Source organism: Notamacropus eugenii, chromosome 3 (assembly GCF_028372415.1).
Source record: "Notamacropus eugenii isolate mMacEug1 chromosome 3, mMacEug1.pri_v2, whole genome shotgun sequence".
In the NCBI taxonomy this organism is placed as follows: domain Eukaryota; kingdom Metazoa; phylum Chordata; class Mammalia; order Diprotodontia; family Macropodidae; genus Notamacropus; species Notamacropus eugenii.
Genome location: NC_092874.1, coordinates 57,620,746 through 57,648,687, shown reverse-complemented (window position 1 = coordinate 57,648,687; position 27,942 = coordinate 57,620,746). Strand labels below are relative to the sequence as shown.

General features: G+C 40.4%; 1 protein-coding gene across 1 annotated transcript in view; it reads left to right on the top strand.

Annotated features, from left to right (window-relative positions):
• Positions 1-27,942, top strand: part of CUBN (cubilin) — a 290,873-nt gene that overhangs the window by 122,221 nt on the left and 140,710 nt on the right. Inside the window, exons 29-31 of the mRNA XM_072651627.1 lie at positions 3,572-3,753; positions 11,565-11,739; positions 14,698-14,867. Coding sequence (XP_072507728.1) covers positions 3,572-3,753; positions 11,565-11,739; positions 14,698-14,867 — 527 coding nt within the window. The remainder of the gene's footprint in view (positions 1-3,571; positions 3,754-11,564; positions 11,740-14,697; positions 14,868-27,942) is intronic.

Sequence of the window (27,942 nt, the reverse complement as noted above, 5' to 3'; positions counted from 1 at the left end):
TCATTATGTCATCGAGCCTAACCATATCCTGGTTAGAGGCATCCCAAAGAGGAAGAGTCTCCTTGGCCACCAATGTGTTCACAATCACTGAAGGTTGTGAGGAGCATTGAGGCCTGTTTGTTGGGTACATCATAAAGTGTTTTTCTGTTCAGGTATACATTGAATCAGTTAACTTTTGAAGGTTTTCTAATCCAGAGATTCTGTGATTCAGTGAATAAGAACTCAGAGGAATTTTTTTAATGCAATAAAAACTAGGGAAATTGATTCTCAGAAACTGAGAAAAACCAAATGACTTTCATGAGTCTCAGCTAGGCTGTTCACATAGTAGTGTTTTCCGTTGAGGTGGAGAGATTGAGCCTTCATACCAAATTATGAGACTACCTATTAGACTTCCACTGTAGCAGTAAATAATATAGAGTTCTCACTGAATTTAGGAATGAGCATTTCCATGATCTATCAGAACTCAAAAGGACAAAAAAGTTTCCACTCCATAAAAGGTCAAATTTCATCATATTTTTATGAACTTTATATCTAAGTTCCAATGCTCTATACAAATAAACTATGAGGAAGGAACGTTGACTGTTGGCACCAGGATACAATATATAATAATAATAAGCTTTAAAGTTTACGAGGGCATTCTTGTACTGCTCTCAGCCAAGAGTACAGTAGAAGGCTCAGGGACTGAAGTCATAAACATGTCGTTAATTTTGTCTCTACCAAATTGTTTTGGGGTAGTCAGGCAGCACTGTGCCTGGAGTCAGGAAGACTCATCTTCCTGAATTCAAATCTGGCCTTACTCCCTCTGTGACTTTAAGCCTCAGTTTCCTTATCTGTAAAATCAGTTGGAGAAGAAAATGGCAAGCCATTCCAGTATCTTTGCCAAGAAAGCCCCAAATGGGATCATGAAGAGACAAACACCACTGAACAACAACAAATTGCTTTTGGTATTAAGAGGATCATTTGTTACTATCTTAAATGTTGGAGGTAGAAGGAGGAAGGTAGGGAGACTGGTACACTGGAAAGGCCCATGAACTTGAAGGTACAAGACCTGGATTCTTAGCACAAGACATATGCTAACCTTGGAACCTTGGGGAAGTCACTCAGTCTGATGGATGAGTGGATGAGATGCTTCTAAAAGGCACATTTCTACCCCAAGAAAATACAAAAAGTACTTATCTTGAGGCCAAGGAAAACACACACACACACACACACACACACACACACACACACACACACACTATGAGTTTCCAGAGTTCTGGTCAAACAAATTAAAATGTTTCACTGTAGTCAGAAAGGCACCACCAAGAGCCAAGAATCTGATATTACTGTTTTGGTCAGCATCAATCAGCCTGTGGGCATGGGGACACTGTTGTTTGTTTATGAAGACGCTGAAATCAGAGAGCGAATGCAATGGACCAAGGGAACAATTATGAAATTCTAAGATTTAACGACAACTAACAATGGTTTCATAACTTCTCTGATGGCCTGAAATGGAGGGAGAGGGTAAGAGATTCAAATGAGTTAACATATGTAAAGCATTTTGTAATCTTCCAAGCTTATTATCATTATATCTTGCATCCTGGTGCCAATAACCAGTGTTACTTCCTCACAGTTACTTGTTTGGATCAGTCCATATGATGTGACTGCTGTCACAGGAGAAGGAAATGGCGAACCCTGCTGAAACCCAGAGAAAGTGTCAGCAACAGCCTTTTCTACCTACAGAACAAGGAGATCTATTCTAATTTTTATTAAAAATAGTGCCATAGCTGCAAGTTATGTTGACCTTGGCTTATTATCAGGGATATTTTCCTTCTTGTTTTAAATTTATGGGAAGAATATTTCCTAATCTTTTTATGGTCCTTCTATTTTTTCACAAATGTTCAACCCATGCCATAAACAGTTTTGGCACATCTAATTATACTAGCCTTTTCATGCTGCTATAATCTTGTTGGCTTTTTTTTTTATCATTTAGCATTTATTGAATTCAGAAATATAGTAGGCAATTCACAGAGAAGGTATTACCTCCGGGCTGTGGGCTTAAGGAGGGAAAACTATGAACAAGGCTATGAAGATGGGCAGTTTGGGAAGACAAGGAGGGCTAAAAGCTATTTTCAGGTTGGATTTTTGGGGAGGTATTGGCGTGGGGTTTATACCTTCATTCTTGAAATCTTCACTGGCGTCTTTTTCTGATCTAAGGAAGATTCTTAGAAAAAAGTAAGGCAAGGATTCTATTAGTGCATATGTCAGGTGAAAGCTATGAAAGGCAATATCTGCAAAGACTTTTTCATATTTGATAGCCATCCTTTTTAACATATGACCTTCAGTATTAGGAATTCTCAATGAGCTGAAATTTGCTAACTTTTATTCTTGTTGTTAAATCATTTCGGTCATGTCCTACTCTCTGTGACCCCATTTTCTTGGCAGAGATACTGGAGTGGTTTGCTATTCCTTTGTCCAGCTCATTTTACAGATGAGAAAACTGAGACAAATAGGGTTAAGTGACATGCCCAGGGTCACACAGCTGATTAAGTGTCTGAGTCTGGATTTGAACTCTGGTCTTCCTGACTCCAGACCTGGTGCTCTATCCTAGCTGCCACCTAGCTGCCCCAGCGTTTATTCTGTATATATTTACAGATGTCCTTTTTGTCTATCCCATTAGAATGGAACCTCCCATGAGCAAGGATGGCTTCATTTGATTTATTTGTATCCCCAGCAGCTGGCACAGAAGAGCACTGCAGCCTGGTACTGAAGATGTGCTTGATAAATACTTATTGATGGATTTTAAACATTAAATGCTCTAGATTCAGACAAAAAGAAGCAGGGGTCAATGACAGACAGACCATAAACTTCACGAGGGCAGGGCCTTTGTTGATTTCAATTTTTTCTCTTTCCTGGCACTGCTAGCATACCGTGTTTGATGTGGTAGGTCTTGGATTAAATGTTTATCGCATAGATGTTGTTTGTTGCTGTCACATAAGTGACATGATAAATATAGTTCTGGGCATAACTTTAGAGATGGAAGAGACTCCATCCAATCCAGCCCCTTTATTTCATGGATCAAGAAAGTGAGGCACAGAGACTCCAAGTGACTTGACCAGGGGAACACCAAGAATAACTGAGGAAAGATTTGAACCCAAATCTTTCTGACTCCAAGCATAGTGCTCTGTCTACTGTGCCACACACTTGTTAACTCGATATTTGTTAGAAAGTCCATGTAACATGACATTAAAAATTCTGAACAAAATTACAAAAAATAACATTGCATCCTGCAAAGAAAATGAGGCTCATTCTGTAGATGAATGCATCTAGTGCTGTAGAAGCATCACAATTAATTCCTACTCTAAGTAAGCAAATTTTAAAGGCAACTTTCATGACTTTCCACTAGTTTTTAAAATCACTAGATTAGCATTTGTGGGGGGGTTGTATTATGAATTTCTGATTTTCCACTAAGTTAAGCATGATAAACCACAATCTCACTGTTGTATAGCTATCACTTTATCGATTGGTTTTGAATATTTTCTAGAAACTCATGGACACATGTAACTGCCTAGGGCTATGTTGTTTTTAACAGGTTGTGGTGGGGAGCTGTCTGGACCTTCTGGCTCCTTTACTAGCCCTGAATACCCAAATAACTACTTGCCCAACAAGGAGTGCATCTGGTACATTCACACAGCCCCAGGGAGCAGCATTCAGCTCACCATTGAAGACTTCGATGTGGAGTACCATGTAAACTGCAGATTTGACGTCCTCGAGGTAGGAATTTTGGTTTTTGGCACTGCCCAAAAGCCTCCCTGATCTGTCTGTCAAATCAACAGGTGTTTAATTAAGTCTCCACTATATGTCAGACACTGGAGAAAAAGGCAGAAAAAGTCTATGCTCTCAAGGAGGCCGCAATCTGATGGGGGAGATAACATGCAAAGAACTATGTACAAACAAAACATATGCAGGAAAAATTAGAGAAAATCACAGTAATGGAATTATAAGGGACAGGGAAGGGCTTTTGGGAGAAGGTGGGTTTTAGCTGAGATTTAAAGGAATGCAAGAAAAGGAGATGATGAAGCATTCTGTACATGAGGGACAGCGAGGGAAATGCGTAGTCAGAAAATGGAGTGTTTTTTGGGGAACAATGAGGAGACTACTGTCACTGGATGCTGCATGAAGGTAAGTAAGGTACAAGGAGATTGCAAGGCCAGAAGGTTCAGATAGAAGATTTTATATTTGGTCCTGGAGGGAATAGGGAATCCAAAAGTCAGGTAGTTGTTGGACAGGTTGGAAGGTCTAACTCTGTTAAGTTACTTGGTGTTAGTTTTGTCTCCTCCCCCGTTCCCAGCATTCAGAATTTTTTAATTTATTTGTCTTGTTTTCACTTGTCTGGGAACATGTGGTACCCCCCAAATAAAACTGGAGCTTCTGAAGGAAGTAGCCACCTCACTCCTGTGTTTGTAACCCCGGTGGGAATCCCTTGGCATGTAGTAAGGGTTGTTTCTGATTACGTATATTTAATCATTATGACTGACAGACATACAGAGCTACACATACACACGTTCACATGCATGTAAACAGCTTTCTTAGATTCTGAATTTTAAAATTATTTCAAACTTTTTGTTTCCAAGATAGACAAGAGACAATTCATTAGTAGAAAAAAGGGAGGTAGATTGATTCATGGAGACAATGAGGTGGAGCCCTAGGCCTGGAGTCTGGAAGACCTGAGTTCAAATACAACCTCAGACACTAACTGTGTGACCTGGGCAAGCAGCTTAACCTCTGTCTGCCTTAGTTCCTCATCTGTAAAATGGGTAAATGAATAGCACATAATTTGAAGGATTGTTGTGAGGTTGGAATGACTTAATATTTTCAAAAGGCTTAGCACAATGTCAGGTACCTAGTAGGTACTTAATCAATGCTTATTCTGACACGCATAGTCTAGCCTTAGAAATATATAAGCAAACAGGTTTGAAAGCTACAGGTTGAACTTATCTACTTAAAAAGAGAAGCCATTTGTACATAAGCAACCTGGAATTTCATGTACTGTCTGTCCTCTTTTTCTGTTCTAATATATATGTAATATGAATATGTGTAAGTCAATATATATGTGCATATATAATATAAATGCAGACAACCATTCAGTTTGTTGTTTGTTAAATTCGTCATGAAAAACAAATGTATAAACAGGCACACAATTACTTCTATCCCAGCATAAATAACTAACCTTTATAGAGCGCATGAGGTTTGCAAAGTGCTTTACAAATATATTACCTCTTTTCATCCTCATAATTCCCCTGAGGTAGGAACTATTATTTTTCCCATTCTACATATGAAGAAATTAAGGTACAGAGATGTTACGTGATTTGATCAGTCATGTAACTAGCATGTAAGACTGTGTTCAAACTCAGATCTTCCTGACGCCAAGGTCAGTACTTTATCTACTAAGCTTCCAGTAGCCACTAGATAGTAATGTTAAACCATTAACATTGTCCAACATCGGTGATGTCCCTAACTCCTCATGGAACAGGAGAAAGTCACTCAGGCTTATGTTTGGAAACCAAGTCTACATTACAGAGTTATAACACTAAAAATTAAACTAGATTCTAGCCAAAGCTATTAATACCCCTAGGTCAGAAATCACATTCCAGAGTGTTTTTATGGACATGGTTGGTGCCAAGTCATTTTAGTGGAAACACAGTTTTTGAAGAGAAAATAAGTTACTATTGCTGTTGTCTTGGCTGTGGGCTCATAATACATTGCCCTGTTGGAACATCCTTGGGCACCCTGCAGCTGTAAACTCCTGCCAGGGCCCAGTGTACAAAGTGCTAGGACAGCAGATTACAGAGTGAGAGCTTGGAGGGACTTCAGACTTCAACTAGTCTCACCCCCTCACTTGACAGATGAGAAACAAGGGCCAAGGTGAAGATATTTCATGTTGGAGGAGGATTTGAACCCAGATCATCTGATTCCAGATCTAGGGCTCTTTGCATTTTACTATATTGCCTCTCTGAGTCTTGCTCTGGGTTTATTTTCATTTTCCCTTTGAGCGGCCTAAAGGAATATCCCTGACCTACCAAGAGCCCTGGTTCATGTTGCTCTCTGGACACTCATGCTCATTATATAGAATATTCAGACCTAGGGTTAGTCCCTAAAAACCAATAGATGCCTAAGTCTAATGAGCAAAACACACTTGGAAAGAGTACTGAATATTCCCTTAAAAAGAGAAATACATGCATTTATATAGATAGATTTTGTTTTATATCATCTCCAGTTCCCATTTTTCCTCTCCCCCTTTCAAAGAACCATTCTTCATAATAAAAAATTTTAAAAGGGGGAAGAAAATAAAGTTGAAAAATTTAATATATAAAAAAATGCTGACATTTATAAGCTGTGTTTCACACTAAGGGTCCCCCACCTCTGCAAAAAGCAGGCAAGGTGTCCTCTCATATTTCTTCTTCAGGACAAAGCTTGATCATTAAAATTTCTGAGCATTCAGTTTTATTGTTAGTTTTTCTTATTTAAATTGTTGTAGTCATATTCCTAGTCATTTGAAAAGTATCTACTTTATTCTCAATTCTTTGCTGTTATAAAAATGATGCTATTAATATTTTGTTGTATATACAGACTTTCTTTTTTCCCCCTTTAAGCTCCTTGGAGTGTATGTTTAACAGTGGAGTTTCTAGATCAGAAGGTATCAACATTTTAGTCACTTACTTGGCATAATTACAAGTTATTTTCCAGAATGGTTGGACCAGTTCACAATTCTGCCAAGAATGCACTAGCATTCCCATATTTCCCTAATCCTTCCAACATGGATTATTCCCATCTTTTGTCATCTTTACCAGTTTTCTATGTGAAATCTTGGGTTTGTTTGCTACTTGTTGTGGGAGTGAAATGTTTAATCCAAGTATTTATACTTTGGGATGGGATTCTAGTATGGGGCCCAAGCACAAGTCCAAAGGCTGGTAGGTGAAAGGTGCTCTCTCTCTTGTCAGTTCATAAAGATTTTACCTTACCTGGTGTTTCTTCTTTGTGCTCTGGATTCAGCTGTGATTACTCAATAGTTGATGTAGAATTTCTCCTTGGGGGGATTATAGAGAGTGAGAAAGAGGAAAGTGACTATTTCATCTGCTATCTGGTTCCATTTATTTTGAAATGAAAATGACTTAAGTGTTTTCTATAGAGAAGACTGTCTCTACACAGGTCACCTTCTGATCACAGACATAATAAAAACATTTTCTTGCTTCAGAAAGATAAACGCCACTCTTTTGGACATTATTTTCTTGGCTCTTTTGAGGGGAGGAGAGACCTTGGGTTTTCTTTATCCTGACAGTTGGCCTTACTTACAAATGGTTATTGTACCAGAAGGAGCCTAGCTTCAGAACACAAGCCATTGTCTTGGTTTATTGCCCCTCGGGTGGATTTCCTTCCCTTCCCTATGTCAGCGCAGCCCACTTTTCACACAGCTTTCACAAAAACAAGCCAGAGGGTTTCCATGGCAAAAACAATAAAGTGTTACTTTTGGCCTCTGTAAATGCAACCAATAGTTAACACATGACTCTCAAAATTGAGGAAAAGATGGAAAGAATTTGAGGGTGTGGTTCGTGGGGCACTCTGGCATATGACTAAACATCAGACAGAGAAACAAAACCAGGCTGCTGGAAGCACAAGATTTCAGAGATAAAAATGTGTTTTGATTGAAGGCTTGGGATGCAGCTCATCTCAAAGCCTGTGGTTTTAGTCTGTTTTCACCATTTGCTTCTGCTCTGTTAGCTCCATTTACTGTTACGATCAACTCAGCATTCCCATGTTATGAGCAACCAAGAGGCTGTTGTCGCGTTGAAGCAGCCGACCATTTCCATGACACTGATTTCTGAGCATCAAATTGGCCGTGGCTGAGAGCTGAGGATGAAGGTAGTCAGTTAAAATGGAATATTGGCTGGCATTACAGTTTAACTCCATTCACTGTGCTCAGCAGCTGATGAAAGGCAAGGGGGTACAGGCCAAGAGCTGAGGTGCAGGAAATAGAATTAAAATCATCCTTACATTTCTGGTCCTGACACCATCCTGAAAGAGAAGCAGTCACTGAAGCTGATGAACCAGCCCTAAGCTTCAGTGCTGGAAGGTCTGGTGCACATGCACAGGGCATCAGCTTGCTTGGTTTATACAAGGTCCCCACATGGAAAACCTGTGGGAGACCACACAGTGATGTGGAATGGAAGTGCTTTGGAGAGACTATGGAGGACACAGTCACTCTGTGACTGCTCTCTGAGGTCTACTAACCCAGGGGTCAGGGAGAACCTTTTTTCTGATTGGCTGCATAAACAGAACTGGGAGTATCTTCCAAAGGACTAAGTCAGCTCAATTCTCTGTTTCACAGTCATTCTGTAGCTGGTTCAGGTCTGTCTACCACATGGTTACAAGGAGCCCTTTTCAGTTGGCTACATCACTGGAACTGGGGGCATCTTCAAAAATGTTGTCATGGTCAGCCACATATTTTCACTTCATTCTCTTTGTCTCACAGTTCTTCGGGGATCTTGTTGACATCTTTACTCACAGCATTCAGTAAGAAACTCTGCTGCGAGGGGAAGGTCTTGAGGCATTTCTCTGAGGCCATGTCATCTTCTGGATAGATCTCAGGACCTTGTTCTGTGTTTGTTTGTTTTTTTCATCTTATTTGAAGAGATTGGCACCTCCAGTCATGTGAGTTTTGAAAGGTCAAGAGGGTCCTGCCCCAACATCCAGGTTGTTACAGTTTAGGTTTGCAGCTAATCTAGCATCAACACCCCTAAGAGCAAAGAACAACTTTTGGAAGTGACCTTCAGGGTCCTTTGTCTCAGTGCTCGGTGAGACAAAGGCTCATTCATCTGAGTTAGGTTGGATCTGGATATGAAATTGGGACCATTATGTAGGAACTGAGCCAGGAGGATACCCTTGAGCAGTTGGAGGGAAATATTTATACCTTTGGTCTTACTATAACTTCACGGTAAATAGAATATCCATCTGTAAAAGCTAAATGATGTTAACGGATTAAATGGAACTGGGGTGTAGTCACTGGCACCGAATGGTGAAGAGAACACAGCTTATGGGAGTTCCAGCCTATAGAAGTAGGAGAAAATTCCCTCACATCCCTCAGAGTACTCTAGAACCCCAAGGAGCAGATTTAGCTTTCCTGCCTAGGGGAGAGGGAGCCAGAGTATATTCCCCACAGATCATTAATCCCTGTTCGCTTGCCATGTAGTTCTTCCCTGGGAAGAAAACCTATTGAAGGTTTTGTTTATTTCTTCTGTTCACTCAAACAGCCATAGCAGGTCATATATCCTCCTGCAGGTAAAACAGTGATTCAGAATGGAGACAGGAGGTGGGGGGAGGGGGGGAAGGGAATCAGCAGTACACAATGCCTCATAAATAGGTGCTTAATAAATGTTGATTAAAATGAGCTCTCTCATTGAATCTCAGAGGCTCACATATGATTGAGAATCCCATCAACAACATACAAAGTCATCCAATCTTTGCCTGAAGACCTGATATCAGCTTTCCCTAATGAAACCAACATCCGTATAGATTTTCTGCCCCACCTTTTGATGGCTTCTGCTTTTGTACAGTGGGTCCTCCTTTGGGCAGATATCCATGGTTTTAAAGTCATCTTTCCATCCCTACGTACAGCAGAAGAAGTGGAAGAATGTATTTTGAACAAAGAGGGAGGATGGCTCATTTCAGCCTTGTTTCTACCATTTGCACTTCTGTCTATGTGAAAGGCCAAATAGGCCCTCCCCCACAGCTGGCCTTTTGATGGGATGCAGGAGGCCACACAAATATCAACTCCTTCTAAAGAAACTGAGCTTCAAGCTCCCTGCCTGCCTCATTCCTCTGCCATGATTGTCCTTACACAGAGCCCTCATGTGCACAGCAGCTTCATTCATCTGGGCCCGTCCAGAAGGACTGGAAGTAACTGATGAGACAAAGGAGCCATTGTAGATTCAAGTGACTTTCTCTCAAGTGCATCCTCCTTGTTTTTAGTTCCCATCTATCAGCACATACCAGCTGAGTTACTTTTCCTAGCTCTTGTTAAACCAGAAGCAGGATCTTCCAGGAAGTTCAGGGACATGGGAATAATCACTTATTAATATAGAGGCAGCATCTTCCAGTAGAAAGAACATGACTCAAAGTCAAAGGACTTGAGATTTCACCCCGACTTTGTCACTCTGTAAGCTGTGTGACTTTGGCCGTGTCATTTCACAGCTGGATTTAAGTGTTCTCATCCATAAGTAAACTCTAAGGTTGAAGTCCAAGATGGTTCTTTGGCTTTTGACCCAAGGAGTGAAAGCACTGAGTTTGAAATCTTGTTTTACCCTGTCCACTGATAGAAACCATCTTAGAAGTTTTCTTTGACTTGTAATTGCCAGTTATCTTGAATTTAACATTTGATTACGAACTTCTATTAGCTGGCCCCATGATCCAACTTAATTACTCTTGTCTCCTGGTGTACCTCTCAGCTGTGGCCAAACATGCATTAGACCTTCGCTCCTTTTTATGATTTCATTTAATCACTCTTTTTTCCTTCTATAGGTTAGCTGATATTAAGTGTGGAGGCTATGGGAATATTAATTAAAGGGAGCAATTTTAGATCATGGGGCACAGATAAAAGCAGGAATGGACAGAACACAAAGAAGGAACAGGTCACCTCCTGTAGAGCAGGATACGGATACTGGCTCCTTGGAGTGCAGGCATTGGGGTACCTGGAGGATGGAAAAAAATGACAGGCACTAAAGACCAACCTCACTTACTTTAAGGACAGTTTTGCCCAGCTTCTGGTGCTATGTTTATATCTATGTATTGAAGACTGCTGCAATTAATGACATTTTGAAAGTTGGAGATCCAAAGTGCTAATTTAGCCACCCTTAGACTCTGTACTATCTTTCCTCTTGTCAGCAAATAACTCTGAATAGACAAATTTCCTGATTTATTCCAGTTTCAGGAAAACTGAATAGAAAATGAAAACTCTTGGGTTGTGAATGCTTTGTCTATAGAATTCTCTTTCTGAGTATGTTAGTGTGTATGTATGTACATATATATGTACATATATATGTACATACATATCTACATATCTTTGTGCACAGTGTACATATAAACACATATGCCCAAGAGTTAGAACATCAGACCTCTTTATCTGCTTTGACATTCCTATGGAAAAGTTTTTGAAAAGGGAGAGAGAGAGAGGTAGAATTTTCTCTAAAGTTCTATTTTTTCCCCTCAATTTGGGAAAAGAATCCCTCCTAATTCCTATCATTCATGCTGATATGACAATCCCCAAAAACTTCTGGAAAGCACATCTCATACAGTTGATTTGTATATTTCTGGAGGAGAGGGAATGCCTTTGAAAGTGTAGACCTGTGTTTAAGGTTTATCCATTTGGGATTTTTAAAAAGTGATAGTAAAAAAGACTTAAAGCTTCTGGAAGGCTCATAATTAGACTCTGGGAGCTGATGCTAACACAGATAGACCAAGGGACGGCCAGCAGCCACTTAAATGGATCAGATTGCTTACTTGAGGTCATTTCTTTCTGTAATCCATTCCAGGTCTATGGTGGCCCTGATTTTCATTCTCCTAGGGTGGCTCAGTTGTGTTCTTCCAGATCAAGACAGAACCCACTGCAAGTGTCAAGTGCTGGAAATTCTATGGCCATCAGATTCAAGACTGACAACAGTATAAATGGAAGGGGTTTCAATGCCTCATGGCAAGAGATCGCTGGAGGTGAGTCTATCAAAACTCAAAAAACCCAGTTAAGGATCTCCAACTAAACACTTATGAAAGGCTCAATGAATAAAGCTTATTAATAGTCACTGGAGAAAATTGTACCACCTCCCACTTTCTACTTCCTCCCCCTCGCCCTCAGATCTGAAAGCATTCGACGCAGTTTATCTGGGGTACATGTTGCCATAGACAGAGTTCAGTTCAGAAACTCAAGGAAATCTTCATTTTGGACTAGAAACTAAATCCATTAACTGGTTCTGGACCTAACCCTATAATAAAAATTCATTCTATGATGGTATCGCTGTCTTGGTCAGATCCTATCCAGAGTACTATGTGTTCAGCTCTGGGCACTGTATCTTAAGCACACTAACAAACCAGAGGGCATCCTGAAGAGGGCAGCCAGGAAAGTGAAGAGAGAGTAGATGGAGGGTAATCTGAGAGAGGAAGGCACTATCACTTGGAAGACTGGGAAAAACTTTTTGCAGATGGTGAGGTTTGAAGCAGCTAGGCACAGGGGTGGGGAATCTAAGAAGTAGAAGTGAGAAGGGGGAACATTCCATTTTGGGGGCAGAGCTAGTGCAAAAGTGTGGAAGAGAAATAGCAAGTAGACCAGTGAAGCTTGATTTTAAATGTCTGTAAGTATACAAACATAATTATAAGAAGACTGGAAAGGCAGGAAGGGGCCAGGTTATGAAGAACTTTTAAGTGCCAAAGAGAACAGTTTACACTTAAACTCGGAGGGATAGGGAACCATTAGAACTCATTTTACAGGAGATTTTGCCATGACATGGTCAGGTCTATGCTTTAGAAAAATCACCTTGGCAGTTGAGGGTAGTATGGATTGGAGTAGGGAGAGGCCTGAGGCACAGAGACCAGCTAGAAGTCTCTTAACAGCCGTCCACACAAGAGATGGGGAGAGCCTAAACTGGGGGTATGTGGGAGGGTGAAGAGTAGAGAGAAGAGACATATACAAGAGAAATTTTGAAGGTATAAACAAAACATTTGACAATGGATTTATTTCTATTGGGTGAGGTAAGAATGAGGAATTGAGGATGATGCTGAAGGTGTAGTTCTGGACAACTAGGAAAACCATGGTGTTCCTGACAGTAATAGGGAAGATATAAAGTGGGGGAGGGTTGGAGGTGGGGGGAAGATGATGTGTTCAGTTGCAGATGTGGAATTGTAATGCCTCTAGAATATCCTCTTTGAGATGTCCAAAAGGCAAATGGTGGTATGGAACTGCCCCTGAGAAGAGAAGCTAGGATTGGATAATTAGATCTGGAAATTATCTTCATAATTGAACCCATGACAGGTGATGTGATTACTAAGTGAATTAGTGTAGAGTTAAGGCAGAAGAGAACCCAAGACAGAGATTTGAGAGTCACCCATGATTAGAGGGTATGATCTAGATTGGGAGTATTAAACTCTAATAGAGATGGAATTACTAAATTGTACATAAGGATCCTTGCAGGCCACACATTGACTTAGCAAACCATATATTAAAATTATCCATGTTCTACTATATTTTTATTTATTTTGTTAAATATTTCCCAATTACATTTTAACCTGGTTTAGGCTGCACTGAGTCAGCAAGCCATATGTTAGGCACCTCTTATCTAGATGAATAATCAATAAATGAGAGTTAATTCAGTAAACATTGATTAGGTGCCTACCATGTACCAGGTTCTGTACTCAATGCTGGGGAAACAAAAAGAGACAAGGGATAGTCCTTGCCTTCAAGGAGCTTATAATCTAATGGGGGAGACATCATGTACACAAATATATACACAGTAAACCATGCACAGGATAAACAGGAAATAATTAACAGAACACTGGAATTAAGAGGGCTTGAGGAAGGCTTTCTGTGGAAGGTGGAATTTTGAGTAAGACTTAAAAGAAGCCAAGGAGGTATAGGTGGCACAGTGGATAGATAGAGCACTGCCCTGGAGTCAGGAAGGCTCATCTTGAGTTCAGATCTGGCCTCAGACACCTAAAAGCTGTGTGACCCAGGGCAAGTCACTTAACCCTGTTTCCTCATCTGTAAAATGAGTTGGAGAAGGAAATGGCAAAGCACTCCAGTATCTCTGCCTAGAAATCCCAAATGGGGTCATGAAGAGTTCGACAGGACTAAAAAGTGACTGAACAACAGCTCTCTCTCAATTTCTATGTGTGTATATATACATATATAGTACACATACACTGCAAGTCATGTCATCATCTTGATATCATGGTCCTCTTCAAGAATGATGGACAAACATAACAACATATATATGCACATGCATGTGCATATATATATACATATAATATTGTATGAGAGTGGCATGAAAATAAGAAAGTCTCTGCTTTAATTTAAATAATAGGTTTATGTGACTAAATTACAAAGTGCAGTGCGTGCGTCCCACATGTCCCAAAGTAACGTGGTATGGGAGCTTCCCAAGAGAAGATGGTCACTGAGCTGGGAGGAGAGGGAAGGCTGTGGGTACTTGGTGGCATTTGAGTTGGAATAGAGAGGGCATTCTAAGCATAGAAATATGATTTCCTTTTGAAATTACTGTACTCAGGCCAATCTGGAGGACATCTAAATTGTCCATGTTCATGGAGAAGGAATAATTAGCATTAATATTTCACATTATAAAGAATACTGAAGAAGTATTTGATTAAAAGTAGATTTTACTTAGATCACAGAAATGACTTCACTGGATATAATTTTTATCCCTTCTCCCTTCAGTGTTTAAGTCATTTCAGTTCTTTTATTTTCTCATTCTTGCAAAGATTGAACTGAGTGGGAAATCATTCACATAAATTCACTTTATTGGATGTTCAATAGGATAACATTTTGAGAGTGATTTTCTAATTGCCAGGGGAATGGGGCATGTTCATCTAAAACTGAGATGAAAAGTAGAGAAATTTAAATATGGGATAATCTTCTCATGGATTTGTTGGATTTCTGTCTTACAGGTTGTGGGGGAATTTTCCAGGCTTCCAGAGGAGAAATCCATTCTCCAAACTATCCCAGCTTTTACAGGAGGAACATGGACTGTTCCTGGGTTATTCAAGTGGACAGAGACCATCACATTCTCTTAAACTTCACAGACATTGACTTTGAACTCCAGGATGCGTGTATTACTGTAAGTGACAAATGCTCCCAGCGTTATTTCTAACAAATCCTAGTCCTAATGGTAACAAGTGGACTGATTTCTCCCACACATTCTCTGCATTTGCCTGTTTGTTCTTATGTGAAATGAAAGGTGTATACCTAGTGCTTTTTACCATTTACCGTATTTTCAATTCTTAGATTTTTCTGCACCATTTGAAATCTACTAAGGTTCATGTTTGTCTGCTCCTATTTTTCCTTACCATCACTATCCCAGATTCTAAGTCTGAGAGATTATTTCCACCAAGGTTCCCATCATTTCTACCCCAACAATAAAATTTTCCTTCTTGGTGACTGTTGGATTCAGAATATAATGTTCTCTCATGGGCTCCTTTACCTTTTGAATGAAGAAGGGAAAATTATCCAGGAGATATGGGGTGTGGGGAAGGGAGAGAGGGGGAGAGACAGAGACAGAGACAGAGACAGAGAGAGAGAGAGGATTTATTATGTGCTTACTATATACCAGGTATTCTGAGAGGCTCTTTACAAACTTTATCTCATTTTATCCCCTTAATAACTCTGGGAGATAGGTGCTATTATTATCCCCCTGTTTTTCAGATGAGGAAATTGAGGCTAACGGAGGTCAAATGACTTGCCCAGGATCACACAGCTTGTAAATGTCTGAGGCTGAATTTGAACTCATATCTTTTTGAGTCCAGGCCCAGCTTTTTATCCTACTCTGTACTGCTGAGCTGCTCAAAGCTCACAAAGAGACACAAAGACATTTCCAAAGAAAATGACTTTTGTACTAGGAAGGGTAGAAAAAATATAGTTCATAGAGAGTTGATGCCCAAGATAAATAAAGGGATAGTAAGAGGATGGTACTTAAATGCCCTTGATGAATGAGCTTGTCTCCAGGTTCAGAGGAGCTATATCTGAGTGCACTGAAAGAAATGGTGGGTGTAACAGATGAGCCATTGGTGGAGATATCAGAAAGATGGTAGAGAACAGGGAAGAAACTACAGGATCAAAGGTGGAGAAATGCCACACGAACTTTGAGAAAAAGGGAAAGAAATTGAAAAAACTATATGAAAGTGAATCTGACCTAGATTTCTGGCCTAAGTAAAGCTTTGTAACAATTCTGACAAACTAGGACATTGGCTTAATTTAATAAGATGCCATTTAATAGGGATTGATGTAAATTGGCTTGAGGTAAGGAAACATTTCCTGATGATGAGATCTATTCAAACATGCTATGGTTTGTCTCAAGAGGTCATGAAGGTCTTAAGGCTAGTTTACCACATATCCCACCTGTCTCTGATGGCATAGCATGATTTAGATTCAGTGGCCACAAGAGGCCCCTTCAGAGGTTCTATGATTCCGTGAAGATGTTTGTTATTAAAGGAAAGAAGAGTGCACCAATTAGGAATCTATAGCCCCTTGCCTTGCATTATTTTGTCAGATTCTGTTTTAACACTGTGCTACCTGAAGCCAGGTTTTGATGAAAGAAAATGATGATGAAAGTGATGTGGAACAAGGAGCACTGTAGAGAAAAGATAATGATGATAACTATGTTCAGATATATGTCATTGTGGCTGTCACGTAGATGTCAGAGTTGACTTACTTTGCTTGACCAAAAAGGAGAGGTATGCAGAAATTGCCAAAAAGCAAACTTAGCCTTGATATCAGAGGGTGGGGGTGGAGAGGAAACAAGCATTTTTAAACAGCTTCTTTGTGCTAAGCTCTTTACAGATGTTATCTCATTTGATCTTCACAACAGCCCTGAGAAGTAGGTGCTATTATTGTACCCATTTTACAGTTGAGGAAAATGAGGCAGACAGAGGTTAAATGACTTGCTCAGGGTCACATAGCTAGTAAGTGTCAGAGGAATTGACTAATACTTATAGCAAGAGTTCTTAATTTGGGATCTGTGATCTTATTTTTTTCAATAGCTTGAGAACTATTTTGATAGAATTGATTTCCTTTATGATTCTATATATTTAATTTTGTGTATAAAAATATTATCCTGAGAATGGGTCCATTGGCTTCACAAGACTACCAAAGGGGTTCATGACCTGCACAAAAAGGGTTGAGATTCCCTGGCTTAGAACTCTCCAAAAAATGAATGAGATGCTTTGGAGATAGGGGAAATCTTCAAGCAAAGACCTGTTGGAAATATTACAGTGGGAATTCTTCATCACACAGAGGCTGACCACAGATGTCCCTTTCAGGGCTCAGATCCTACAATTCATTGGGGCAAGTCAGGGGAAGGGGTGGAGGACCTCTATGCCACTCATATTATCACAAAGAAACTTGGTATTTGATGGAGAACAAGGTAGGAAAGAGATCTATGTCTTTATGCCTGTTAGATATCTTAAACTAAGTGTCCTGTAGACATCTTAAATTCAACATGCTCCAAACAAATCTTCCCCTTGCCAAACCCTCCCCCCAACCAAACTTCCCTGTTTTTGTCAAGGGTACCACCATCCTCCCAGCCCCCGGACTCGCAACCTAGGTATTATCCTCAACTCCATTTTATCTCTCACTCCCATCCCCACTCCATATCCAATCTGTTGAGTTCACTCTTATGATAACTCTGAAGAAGGCCCCCTTCTCTTTCCTGCACCTCCAGTCCAGTGTAGGCCCCTGTCACCTCTCTCCTGGATTAGTGCTCTAGCCTGCTGATGGGGCTGCCTGCCACAAGGCTCTCCCCACTGCAGTGTGTCCTCTATGCAGCTGCCAAAGTGATTTTCCTAAAGCACAAGTATCATCCTGTCACCCTCTATTCAGTAAATGCTGATGACTCCCTGTGGCTTTCAGGTTGACATTTAACCCCTTCTCTCTGGCCTCCAAACCCCTTCATCACCTGTCCTAGCCACCACCTCTCCCATTTTCTTACACCTCACATACCCACGTACTTGTCCATGCAGAGACACTGGCCACCTTTTTGTTCCTTGAACTAGACACTTCACACTCTGCTCCAGGCCTTTACAAGGGCTGTCCTGATGCCTGGAATGTTCTTTCTCCTCATCTCTGCCTCCCAATTGCCCTGCCTTCCTTCATGTCCTGGCAAAAATCCCACCTTCGGCAGGAAGTCTTCCCTAACCCTTCTTAACTGTAGTGCCTTCCTTCTGGGGATCATTTCCTATTCATCCTTGTCTGCACACAGTTCTCTGTGTGTCACCTCCCCCGTTAGATTGTGAGCTCCTCAGGGGCAGAATGTCTCGTGCCTTTCTTTGTATCTCCACTGTTTAGTCCAAAGCCTAGCACATAGTAGGTGTTTAAATGCTAATTGACTGACTGATCTGAATGGACAGGTGGGAACATGGCAAAGACACACTTACCCTGCTTCATGATTTATCATAGAATTGGCATAGAGATGGTTGGACCTGGAGAGGGTACCCAGCCAGGATCTTTCTGAGTTCTGCATTATAGTTCCCCTATGCTGGTGTGTTGAGTTTTTTCTTCACACGTAAAGCTTAGGATCAGACCCCAGGACAGCCTTTGTGTTGATTCTCCTGGCTCAGCTGGGGAGCCTGGCTTCAAATCATAGCTGGTTTATTCTCTGGCTGTCTAGAGAGGGAGAAAGCTAGACACTGAGACGCTCCTCATTTCTACAGAGCCAGATGGGTGATGGGAAAAGGCCTGAGTTTAGGCTTCTGGATGTGAAAAACCAAATAAAGTCCAATAATTTTCACAATATTTATGTAATCGGCTGTAGATGAAGCCAGTCATTCATTTTGGGGACCTTCAAACGACTTGTTTGGTCCTGTTGCCTCAACGGTCAATGGGAGCTTCTTAAGTAAGATCCATCATAGTCAAACACCAGTGAAACTGCCAATTTTTTTTTTGAACATAGCTCATTTGAGCTGTTCATTATTAATAGTAAATAAGTCCTGAATGTCAGAAATAAAGCAAAGTATTAACTTTTAAGACAGCTTGGATAGTTGGGAACGAGAACGTAAGGTCGTTGACAAGTGGTTCGAGGGCAGTTAGTGACAAAGATTATTGTCCAAATTTGATAGATAGGTAAACTGAGTCACAGAAATTTGTGACTCTAAGATCCACAGTCAGTCACTGTAAAAGCCAAGAAACTGAATAACTTTCAAGTCTGAATCCTGAAATAGTATCAGTCATATCTCAGCTGAGCAATTTACTTAAAATTTTTAAGCCTCAGTTTTCTCATCTATAAAATAGAAGAAAAATACCTGTAATGCCAGTTCTCAGGATTGTTATTATAGCAGTAGTGACAATAAAAACTGGCATGTTTATAGTGCTTTAAATATGCAAAATTCTTTACATATGGGATCTCCTTTGGTCCTCAGGACAACTCAATGAGGTAGGTGCCATTGTTATGTTGTTCATCTTACCAATGGGGAAACTGAGGCACAGTTAAGTGACTTGCCCAGAGTCAAACAGCTAGGAAATGTCTGAAGCAGGATTACAACTCAGGTCTTCCTGATTCCAAGTCTAGTTCTCTATCCATTACCCCATTAATAATATTTATTTTTACAGTAAAAAGTATTATAATTATTATAGATTTACTACATTTGGGCAGCCAGGCAACACAGTGGAAAGAGTGTTGGATTTGGAGTCAGGAAGAACTAAGTTCAGATCCTGTCTCTGACACTGAGTAGCTCTGGGACTTGAGCCAATAAATTTAACCTCTCTCAGCCTCAGTTTCCTTCTTTATAAAACAGGTATAATAAATAATAGCACCTACCTCCCAAGGTGGATGTGGGACCTCAAATGAGGTAGCACATGTAAACAATGTTGTCACAAAGCTTAAGGGGTAATTATCATCATATCGTAGAGATTATTAACATATATGGGAGACATGATTATTATCCCCGTTTTACAGAGAAGGAAACTGAGTAGATAGAGGTTGAGTGATTTGCGTAGATTACACAGCCTGCTTTCAGGCAGGATTAGCACTCAGGTTTTCCTTACACCAGGTTCAGGGCTGTATCCATTACACCACCTAGCTTGTGAGGCTCCAGTGAGATGCTGTGTGTACAATATTTTGTAAATCTTTAAAGCACTATATAGGTGTTAACTTGTATTTACTACTACGGCTATTACTACTACTACTACCACTACTAGCACTACTACTATTACTACTACTAATACCACTACTAACACTTCTACTATTACCACTACTACTACCACTACTAACACTACTACTATTACCGCTACTACTACCACTACTAACACTACTACTATTACCGCTACTACTACCACTACTAACACTACTACTATTACCGCTACTACTACCACTACTAACACTACTACTATTACCACTACTACTACCACTACTAGCACTACTACTATTACCACTACTACTACCACTACTAACACTACTACTATTACCACTACTACTACCACTACTACCACTACTACTATTACCACTACTAATACCACTACCACTACCACTACTACTAGTTACTGTAGTCTTTTTTGCATATCAGAAAACAATTCTATAATTTTAGATTTCACATGAAAGAGTCTTGGCTGCCAATCAAGAAACCTAGTCTGTAGTCCTGCCCCTGTCTAAAACTAGGAAGAGAAATGTGGAGCATGCTACAGAACCTTTTAGGGCTTAGGTTTCATCATCTGTAAAATGAGGGGCAGATTAGATGATCTTTTAAAAATCCTCCTAGCTTGGGGGCAGGTAGGTGGCACAGTGGATAGAGCACCAGCTATGGAGTGAGGAGGACATGGGTAAAATCTCACCTCAGACACCCACTAGCTTTGAGACCCAGGACAAGTCGCTTACCCCCCATTGCCTCTAAAACAAACAAACAAACACAAAGAATCCTTCCAGCTCCCAAATTCTGTTATTTGAAATAGGTGGCTTTGTCACGTTCATAATTTGAGTCAGCTGAACTTCAGCAGTCCTTCCTAAATTGCCTTTTGCCTTGTGGAAATAAAGGGAACATTGAACACGTGAAGGAAATTTGCAGAGATAAAAAATCTGAAACAATGGCCACTTCAAGTACCGCCTCTCCACTTGTGCCATTTTTGGTTAGACTTCCTATGGCTGTATTCTTCAGAAAGGATCAGGGTGTCAGAAATGGCATGGTGTACATAGTGTGGTTCTTGCTCACTCAGCCTTCATTTTCTCAGTCCCTCGGGGAGCTTGCTGAATCCAAGTCTGGTTCCACAAATGGTTTATTAGGGGGTGTGTTTGGGACAAGGGATATGATGATGTTGTAGAGACCTGTGGTTCATTAGGTATGGGAACTCTCTCCATTTTCTTGGAGGTGGTTGGCACCTTTTAGAGAGTTGGCTGAGGCTCAGAAATCCCCTTCTCTAGGTACAGCGTATATAAATATAAAAACAAATCAATTCTTATTCCAAAGAAGCTACCATCAACACAAATACCTTGTTCACAATATCTCACAAACTAAAACAAGGAAAGTGCATTTCCTGAATGTTATTGATCTGATGATGCATCTAGGGAGACATACCAGAAAGCTTTGTTTCTACTGATTCAGAATGATTTTGTGACATGGATGAGGTGGCTGCTTTCCCATGTTGAATGAAAATAATCTCAGGCTCTCTTTAATGGCATAATGTTAAGCTCTTTGGACTCAAGGAGTGATGAGACCCACTTGTTGGGGATTATTCATCGTATCAATACATGGATATAGCCAGTATTTTTCCTTCCACAGAGCTCACGTATGGGTGACTTGGCTGCCAGCTTCATTGTTTAATTAGAGACCTTTTCCTACTTTCTAAATTCTTTCAGCTCAGTGTGGGAAGATCATTGAAGAAATGGGCAGAGGAGCAGAGGTCCTAGGAGGACCATAGCATCCTCTCTGCTCAGCACAATGGAATGTTTGCCTTGTGTCACATTAGGAGAAAACAAAGAGAATGGGCCCAAACAACCACAATGCGCATCTCGCCTCTGCTGTTGAGGCTTCATTTGGAGAAAGCAGACACTGGCAAAAATGGAGCCCCTTCGAAAGGTGCTGAGGCCTTGCTGTCAACAGGGCTGACTTCTTCAGGCTTTGAAGGCTGCTTGCAGAGGAAGGAAGCCAAATGTTTGACTTGCACTGAAGGGAAGGGGAAGAGTTTTATATTGTTTTTGTTTCTTCCAGACAGCTCCGTTGTTTGCTGCTGGTGTGAATTATCTGGCCCAAAGTGCAGATGAGGAGAGGAGGTAGAGGGGGCTTAGGGTCCCTTGCTGTGGCACGAGCTTTGGGCTGGCCTTCTCCTCAGACTTTTAAGGCCTGAGTGGGGATAGGGAGAATGGAGAAAGGAAAGGAGTTAATGCAAATTCACAGTCAAGTGTGTGACTGTGAATTTAATGGAGAGATTTCATTTCAAAATGGTCAAGTGTTGGAGGAAACCATAAAGACCTAACAAAGTGTCTGCTGCCCCTGAACTGGCAAAAGTTGCTCTAATGAGTAATGGACTAGCTTCCGTCCTTCCTCACTGAGATTTATGACTTCAGCAGGCTGGATCATTTCCTGAGAGGATTCCCCTACCCATGACCACTCTTCTGCTGAATCCAGAAGCAGCTGTTTTTTTAATGTGTTTATTGTTTAACCAGAACATAGAGTCCAAAAGCAGCTGCAGTACCACGTATGAACTGCATACTTCAGGGGATGTTCATTTTCTTTGACTTTGCACTCTGATATTCATTATTTGCTTTGCCCATAGGAGGTCCTTAATAAATGTTTGTTGAATTAAATGCTTATTGGATCCAAAGCTCTTGCAAATACCTTTCCTCCTCTGCACATTCTTAACTCCCTTCCTCCTTCTCTTCCATAAATTTTAAAGTGATCTTGGGTTAGGATGCATGCATGGCCATGGAGCTAGAAATGATAGGTGTCCTAGCCAGGACTAACCCTGAGAGCAGGATGTTGGCAAGTATGAGCCAGTCATGAAAGAGCCATCACAGCTTAGAGGGAAAGTGGGTTTATGCATAGGAAATCAATAAAGGGAGGACCAGGAGAGCTCTGTCATGGAACCTGGGGCAGAATGGAGGTTAAGATCCCTGGCTGAGTACCTGTGGGTTATTTGTTGATTTAAGAGATTATGCTGTGTGTTGTACATTCCACTGAAGCAACCATGCTGGGAATCTCATATGTGCTCAATTGAATGGAATCTGTGAAGGCATTATAAAATTTGCAATCTATAGGAGTCTAGTATACAGATTTCCCTGAAATCCAACCAAATAATATTTTGATGCTATTTAGGGAATAATGTCCTAGCATGGGGGATAGGAGGATACAAAGACATTCTCTGATCTGTTATTATCTCTTCTACAATAGCCAACTCATCTTCTTTAGTGCCTCTGTTTCTCCCTCATAAAGCAAAGGAAATCAAATTTGCTAACTATTCCCTCGCCCAGGTTTTGTGAGATTAATGAGATGTAAAAGGGCTTATAGCATGGAGTCATAGTCTAATGAGGTGGTAGAAGTTTCTCTATAGACTCCCAGCAAAAAGGGAAGAGAGTGTAAAGGTGGTAGGACATCTCCTAACAAACGAACTTCGAGCTAGAACAGGACTTGGACTTAGGGTTCTTCACTTTGGCATTATGGAGTTCTTTGGCACCGCTGAAGCCCATGGTCCCTTCCTCAGAATGGTTTTAAAAGCATAAAATGCAATATGTAGCATTACAAAGGAAACCGGTTCTATTCCAGGTGATGCTTTAAGTCTTCTCAGTCATCCCCTTCATTTTACAGATGGAGAACCTGAGTATTTCAGGGAAAGAATCCCGACTGGAGTCAGGATATCTGGATTCGAAATCTTCCTCAGACACCACCCATGTGACCTTTCACAAATCACTCCCTCGGCCTCAGTTTCCTCATCTGTAAAGTGAGGGAATTAGACCTGGGGGCCTCTGAGGTCCCTTCTAACTCTAATCTTATGACTTGCCCAAGGTTGTTACCTACACTGTTACCTACACACGTATCACTATTAGGTATTTTCTTAAATATAAAATTCAACATGATTTTTATCAGCTCATGAATAATGTGAAATTCCCTTCCTTTTTTTTTTTTTTTTTTTTTGCCTGAAAATTATCAAGAGGCTGAGCAGGAAAATAACCATTTTTGAAAATGTGATCAGGAGCTGTATTCTGCTGGTATATTTCTCCTCCATGCAGAGCTCACTCTAAGGCTTAGGTGCACAGAGCTCCCCTTGTCTAGAGGAAATAACAGGGTGGAAATCAGGAGATGGTGTAACTAGGCTTCAGGTGAAGGCACTTTCTCTTCCATACTAATTTTAACCTCAGAGCTAAGTTGTTTATCTTTCCCTCTCTGCAAACTGAACCACGGTAAATACGAATGAAGAAAGCTGATATTCTGCAAAGGGCCAAGTGCAATAGCTTTTCATACAATCCGAGACCCAGAAAAGGGAGACTCGGGAATAGGTGCCAGTTGTCAGAAATGTGATTAAAATAAAATGTGACTGAGGAAGCTCTTAGCCATGTGCTTTAAGGCCTTAAGTAAGTTTGCACCACCCTCTCTGTAAGGTGACTGTGAGTCATCTAATCTTGCTGAGGTTTTCTGGGGAAGGGAAAAAAGAGAAGCAGTGGGCAGCAGGGCTATGCCCTGCCTTAGTGCCAATGGGATTTTAATAAAAATAGCCGGAACATAATCATATTGTTTCTTCAGTGCACCCTGAAAAACCTATTGGGAAATCTCCACTTTTGTGAATTTCTCGGTAAAAATCACTGAGACCCCAGACCTGAGCCATATGGCTTATAAATTTGACTATTAAAAAGTAACAAGCATTAATATTAATCATGTTTTTATGACACAATTACTGGTCATAACAATATACGTTTTAGCACAATATATATGAATTTTTTAAAAATTCCATTATGCTTGAAGCAGTGTGCCATGGTAGATAGAGTACTCTACTTGAAGTCAGAAAACCCTGAATTTAAATTCCAACTCTCTCACTGTTTGATCATGGGCAGATCACTTAGCCCATCTGAACCTTAGTCAACCATCTCTCTAAGACTTTAAGTTATAGATAGATTGCTATCTACATCAATGAATGGCGTTTCCACTCCAGGAGTTTCTGCACTAATGAAATCACACACACACCATTTACATTATGTATAATGACATAATCTTGAAGAGGTACAACAGTTCCCTTCTCTAAATTGGACTATGAAGAATTAGAGGTATTCTAATACTTCTCTCCTGGCCTAGAGTTCTTTTCATGTATAAAGCAACAACAGCTACAGCAGCTAACGTTGATGTGACATTTGATTCTCACAACAAGTAGATCCTATAATAAGGAAAACTATTACCAGAAACTTTCAGTTAGTTAATGTCTATGTTCCTAGAACCTCCAGAGGTTCATCCGGCAATGGTATTTCTTTCTGAAAGGGGAACAGTTAAGGTTTCACGTAGTAATTGTCATAAACTTAAAATATCATGCACATTAGCTGAGGTAGATTACTTAATCCACTTATAATTAGTAGGTGCTTATAAATCTTTGCAATAGTGAAACACCACCCACCAAGCTTTTAACACACTTCAGAAATTATGAACAGGCTAAGATGAGAAGAAATGCATGTGAATCAGAGCAGGGCAGATTTAGGTTAGATATCAGATGACAGTTAAAATCTGTAAGAGGAAGCCAAAAGGGGTCATCTAATTTATTTCAATGAATGTCTTTTTTGAAAAGGGAAATATGTCTATCTAATTTAATGTCATAGAATCTAGAGCCATGGCAGTTGTCCAGCCCAGGGATGTTAAAGTTCAACAGAAATGGGGTTTACTAATCCATATATAAAGATCCCCATGGACCACATAGTTTTAAAATGTAATATTATCTATTTTTCCTCATCTGTAATATGGGGATAATAATAGCATCTCCTTCATAGGGTAGTTGTGAAGATAAAGTGAGATGTATGTAAAGCACTTTACACCCCTTAAAATACTGTACACATTCCAGGTATTGTGCTTGATTTTGTTATCAGAAGTTCTACTCTGACCATTCTCAGGGGCATGTTGGTGATCCCAAGTTCTCCAATGTTATTCCAAAAGATTTCAATTTTTCGCAGGTTCTGCCAAACTAGAGAGATGTCAAATACTGGTGTAGTGATGAAATCCATACCAAAATTCAATATACTCTCTATTAAAACTTTTTCATTTTTGTAAAAATTAGGTGATTCCCTTAATTTTCAGGAAATTTGGAATGAAGCTAAGAACACCAATTTTAAAAAATGAAAATGAAATCCTAGTCTTATTTTGCCTGCATGAAGATCTTATCTCTGAAGCTAAGGTGTACAGTTTCATTCATCCATAGAGAATTAAAAGGTGGACATCAAAAGAGAGAGAGGCAATATGGTGCATTGGAAAAAGCTGTAGACTTGGAGGAAGAGAACCTAGTTTTGCAACTTGCTACCCATCTGATCTGCAGAAAGTCACATTAATCTTTCTGGGTGTCAGTTTCCTAAAATGAGGGGACTGGTATAGGTGACTTTCTAATCCCTATTAGCTCTGAATCAGGGGTTCTTAACCTGTGTCCCACAGATCACAAAGGGGCCTATGGATAGATTTCAAGAGGTCTATGAATGTGGATAGGAAAAAATCAAATCTTTGTTTTCAACTAACTTTTAATTGAAATAGCATTTCCTTCAATTATTTAAAAATATCATTCTGAGAAAGGGTCTTCATAGTTTTCACCAGACCACCAAAGAGGTTCATAACACAAAAGAAAGATTAAGAACTACTGCTATATTAGGCAGTAATAGCAATTCACATTTAGGGGCAGCTAGGTTGTGAAGTAGATGGAGGGCTGGACTGGGAGTCAGGAAGACCTGAGTTCAAATCCTTCCTCAGATACTAGCTATGTAACCATCAATTTTCTCACCTAATCTTTTAGGTGAGATTAAATAGATGGCACCTGAGATTAAATAGGGATGATCATTGTACGTACCTTGCAGGATTTTTGTGAGAATTAAATGAGATGAATTTGTAAAAACCCTTTGCAAACCTTATGATATCTATTTATCCATCATCATTATTAACGCAGTAGTAGTAGCTTTTCAGCATGATGTTTTCAGCCATGTTGTCAAATGCTTTCAATGAAGATACACATGGCATCAAGGTCAACTACCGTACTAATGGTAAGTCCTTCGATTTGAAAAGGCTGCAAGCCAAGACCAAAGTGGAGGGAGTGCTGGTGCATGATTTTCTGTTTGCATATGATTGTGCACTCAGTGCAGCCTCTGAAGCTGAGATGCAACAAAGTACGGATGAATTCTCTAATGCCTGTGCTAATTGGGCTACTAATTAACATCAAGAAAACACAGGTGCTCCATCAGCCACCACCACACCACCCATACGTGGAACCATTGGTTGCAACAAATGGAGAAGTTTTGAATCCTGTGGACAAGTTCACTTACCTTGGCAGTGAGGTTGATGCACGTACTGCCAGAGCTAGCTCAGTGTTTGGGATGCTCCAAAGAAAAGTTTGGGAGAGAAGAGGTATTACACTGTCTACCAAACTGGAGGTCTACAGAGCCATTGTTCTGACCTCATTGGTGTATGCCTGTGAAACATGGACAGTCTACCTGCACCATGCCAGGAAACTGAATCGCTTCCATTTGAACTGTCTGAGGATGATTCTGAGGATCACCTGGCTGGATAAGGTACCAGACACTGAAGTCCTTGCTCGAGCTGAACTGCCAAGCATTCAAATAGTGCTTCAAAGAGCATAACTCTGATGGGCTGGCCATGTTGTTCAAATGAAAAATGTATGCTTGCCAAAAAGACTATTTTATGGAGAACTCACATGGCACAGGTGATCACATGATGGTCAGAAGAAGCTATATAAGAACACTCTCAAGGTCTCTCTCCAGAACTTTGGATTTGACTGTGCAAAATGGGAGACACTGGCACAGGACCGCTCAGTATGGCATGCCCACATCAGAAAAGGCGCTATGCTCTATGAGCAAAGCAGAATTGAGACAGCACAAAGGAAATGTAGGATGCGCAGATTTGGAGTAAGCACCCCAAATATTCACACCAACTCTCTGTGCCCAGTCTGTGGTAGAGTATTCCAAGGTCATATTAGTCTGATCAGCCACAGTTGGACACACTGAACTTCACTTTACCATGGTGATGTCATTT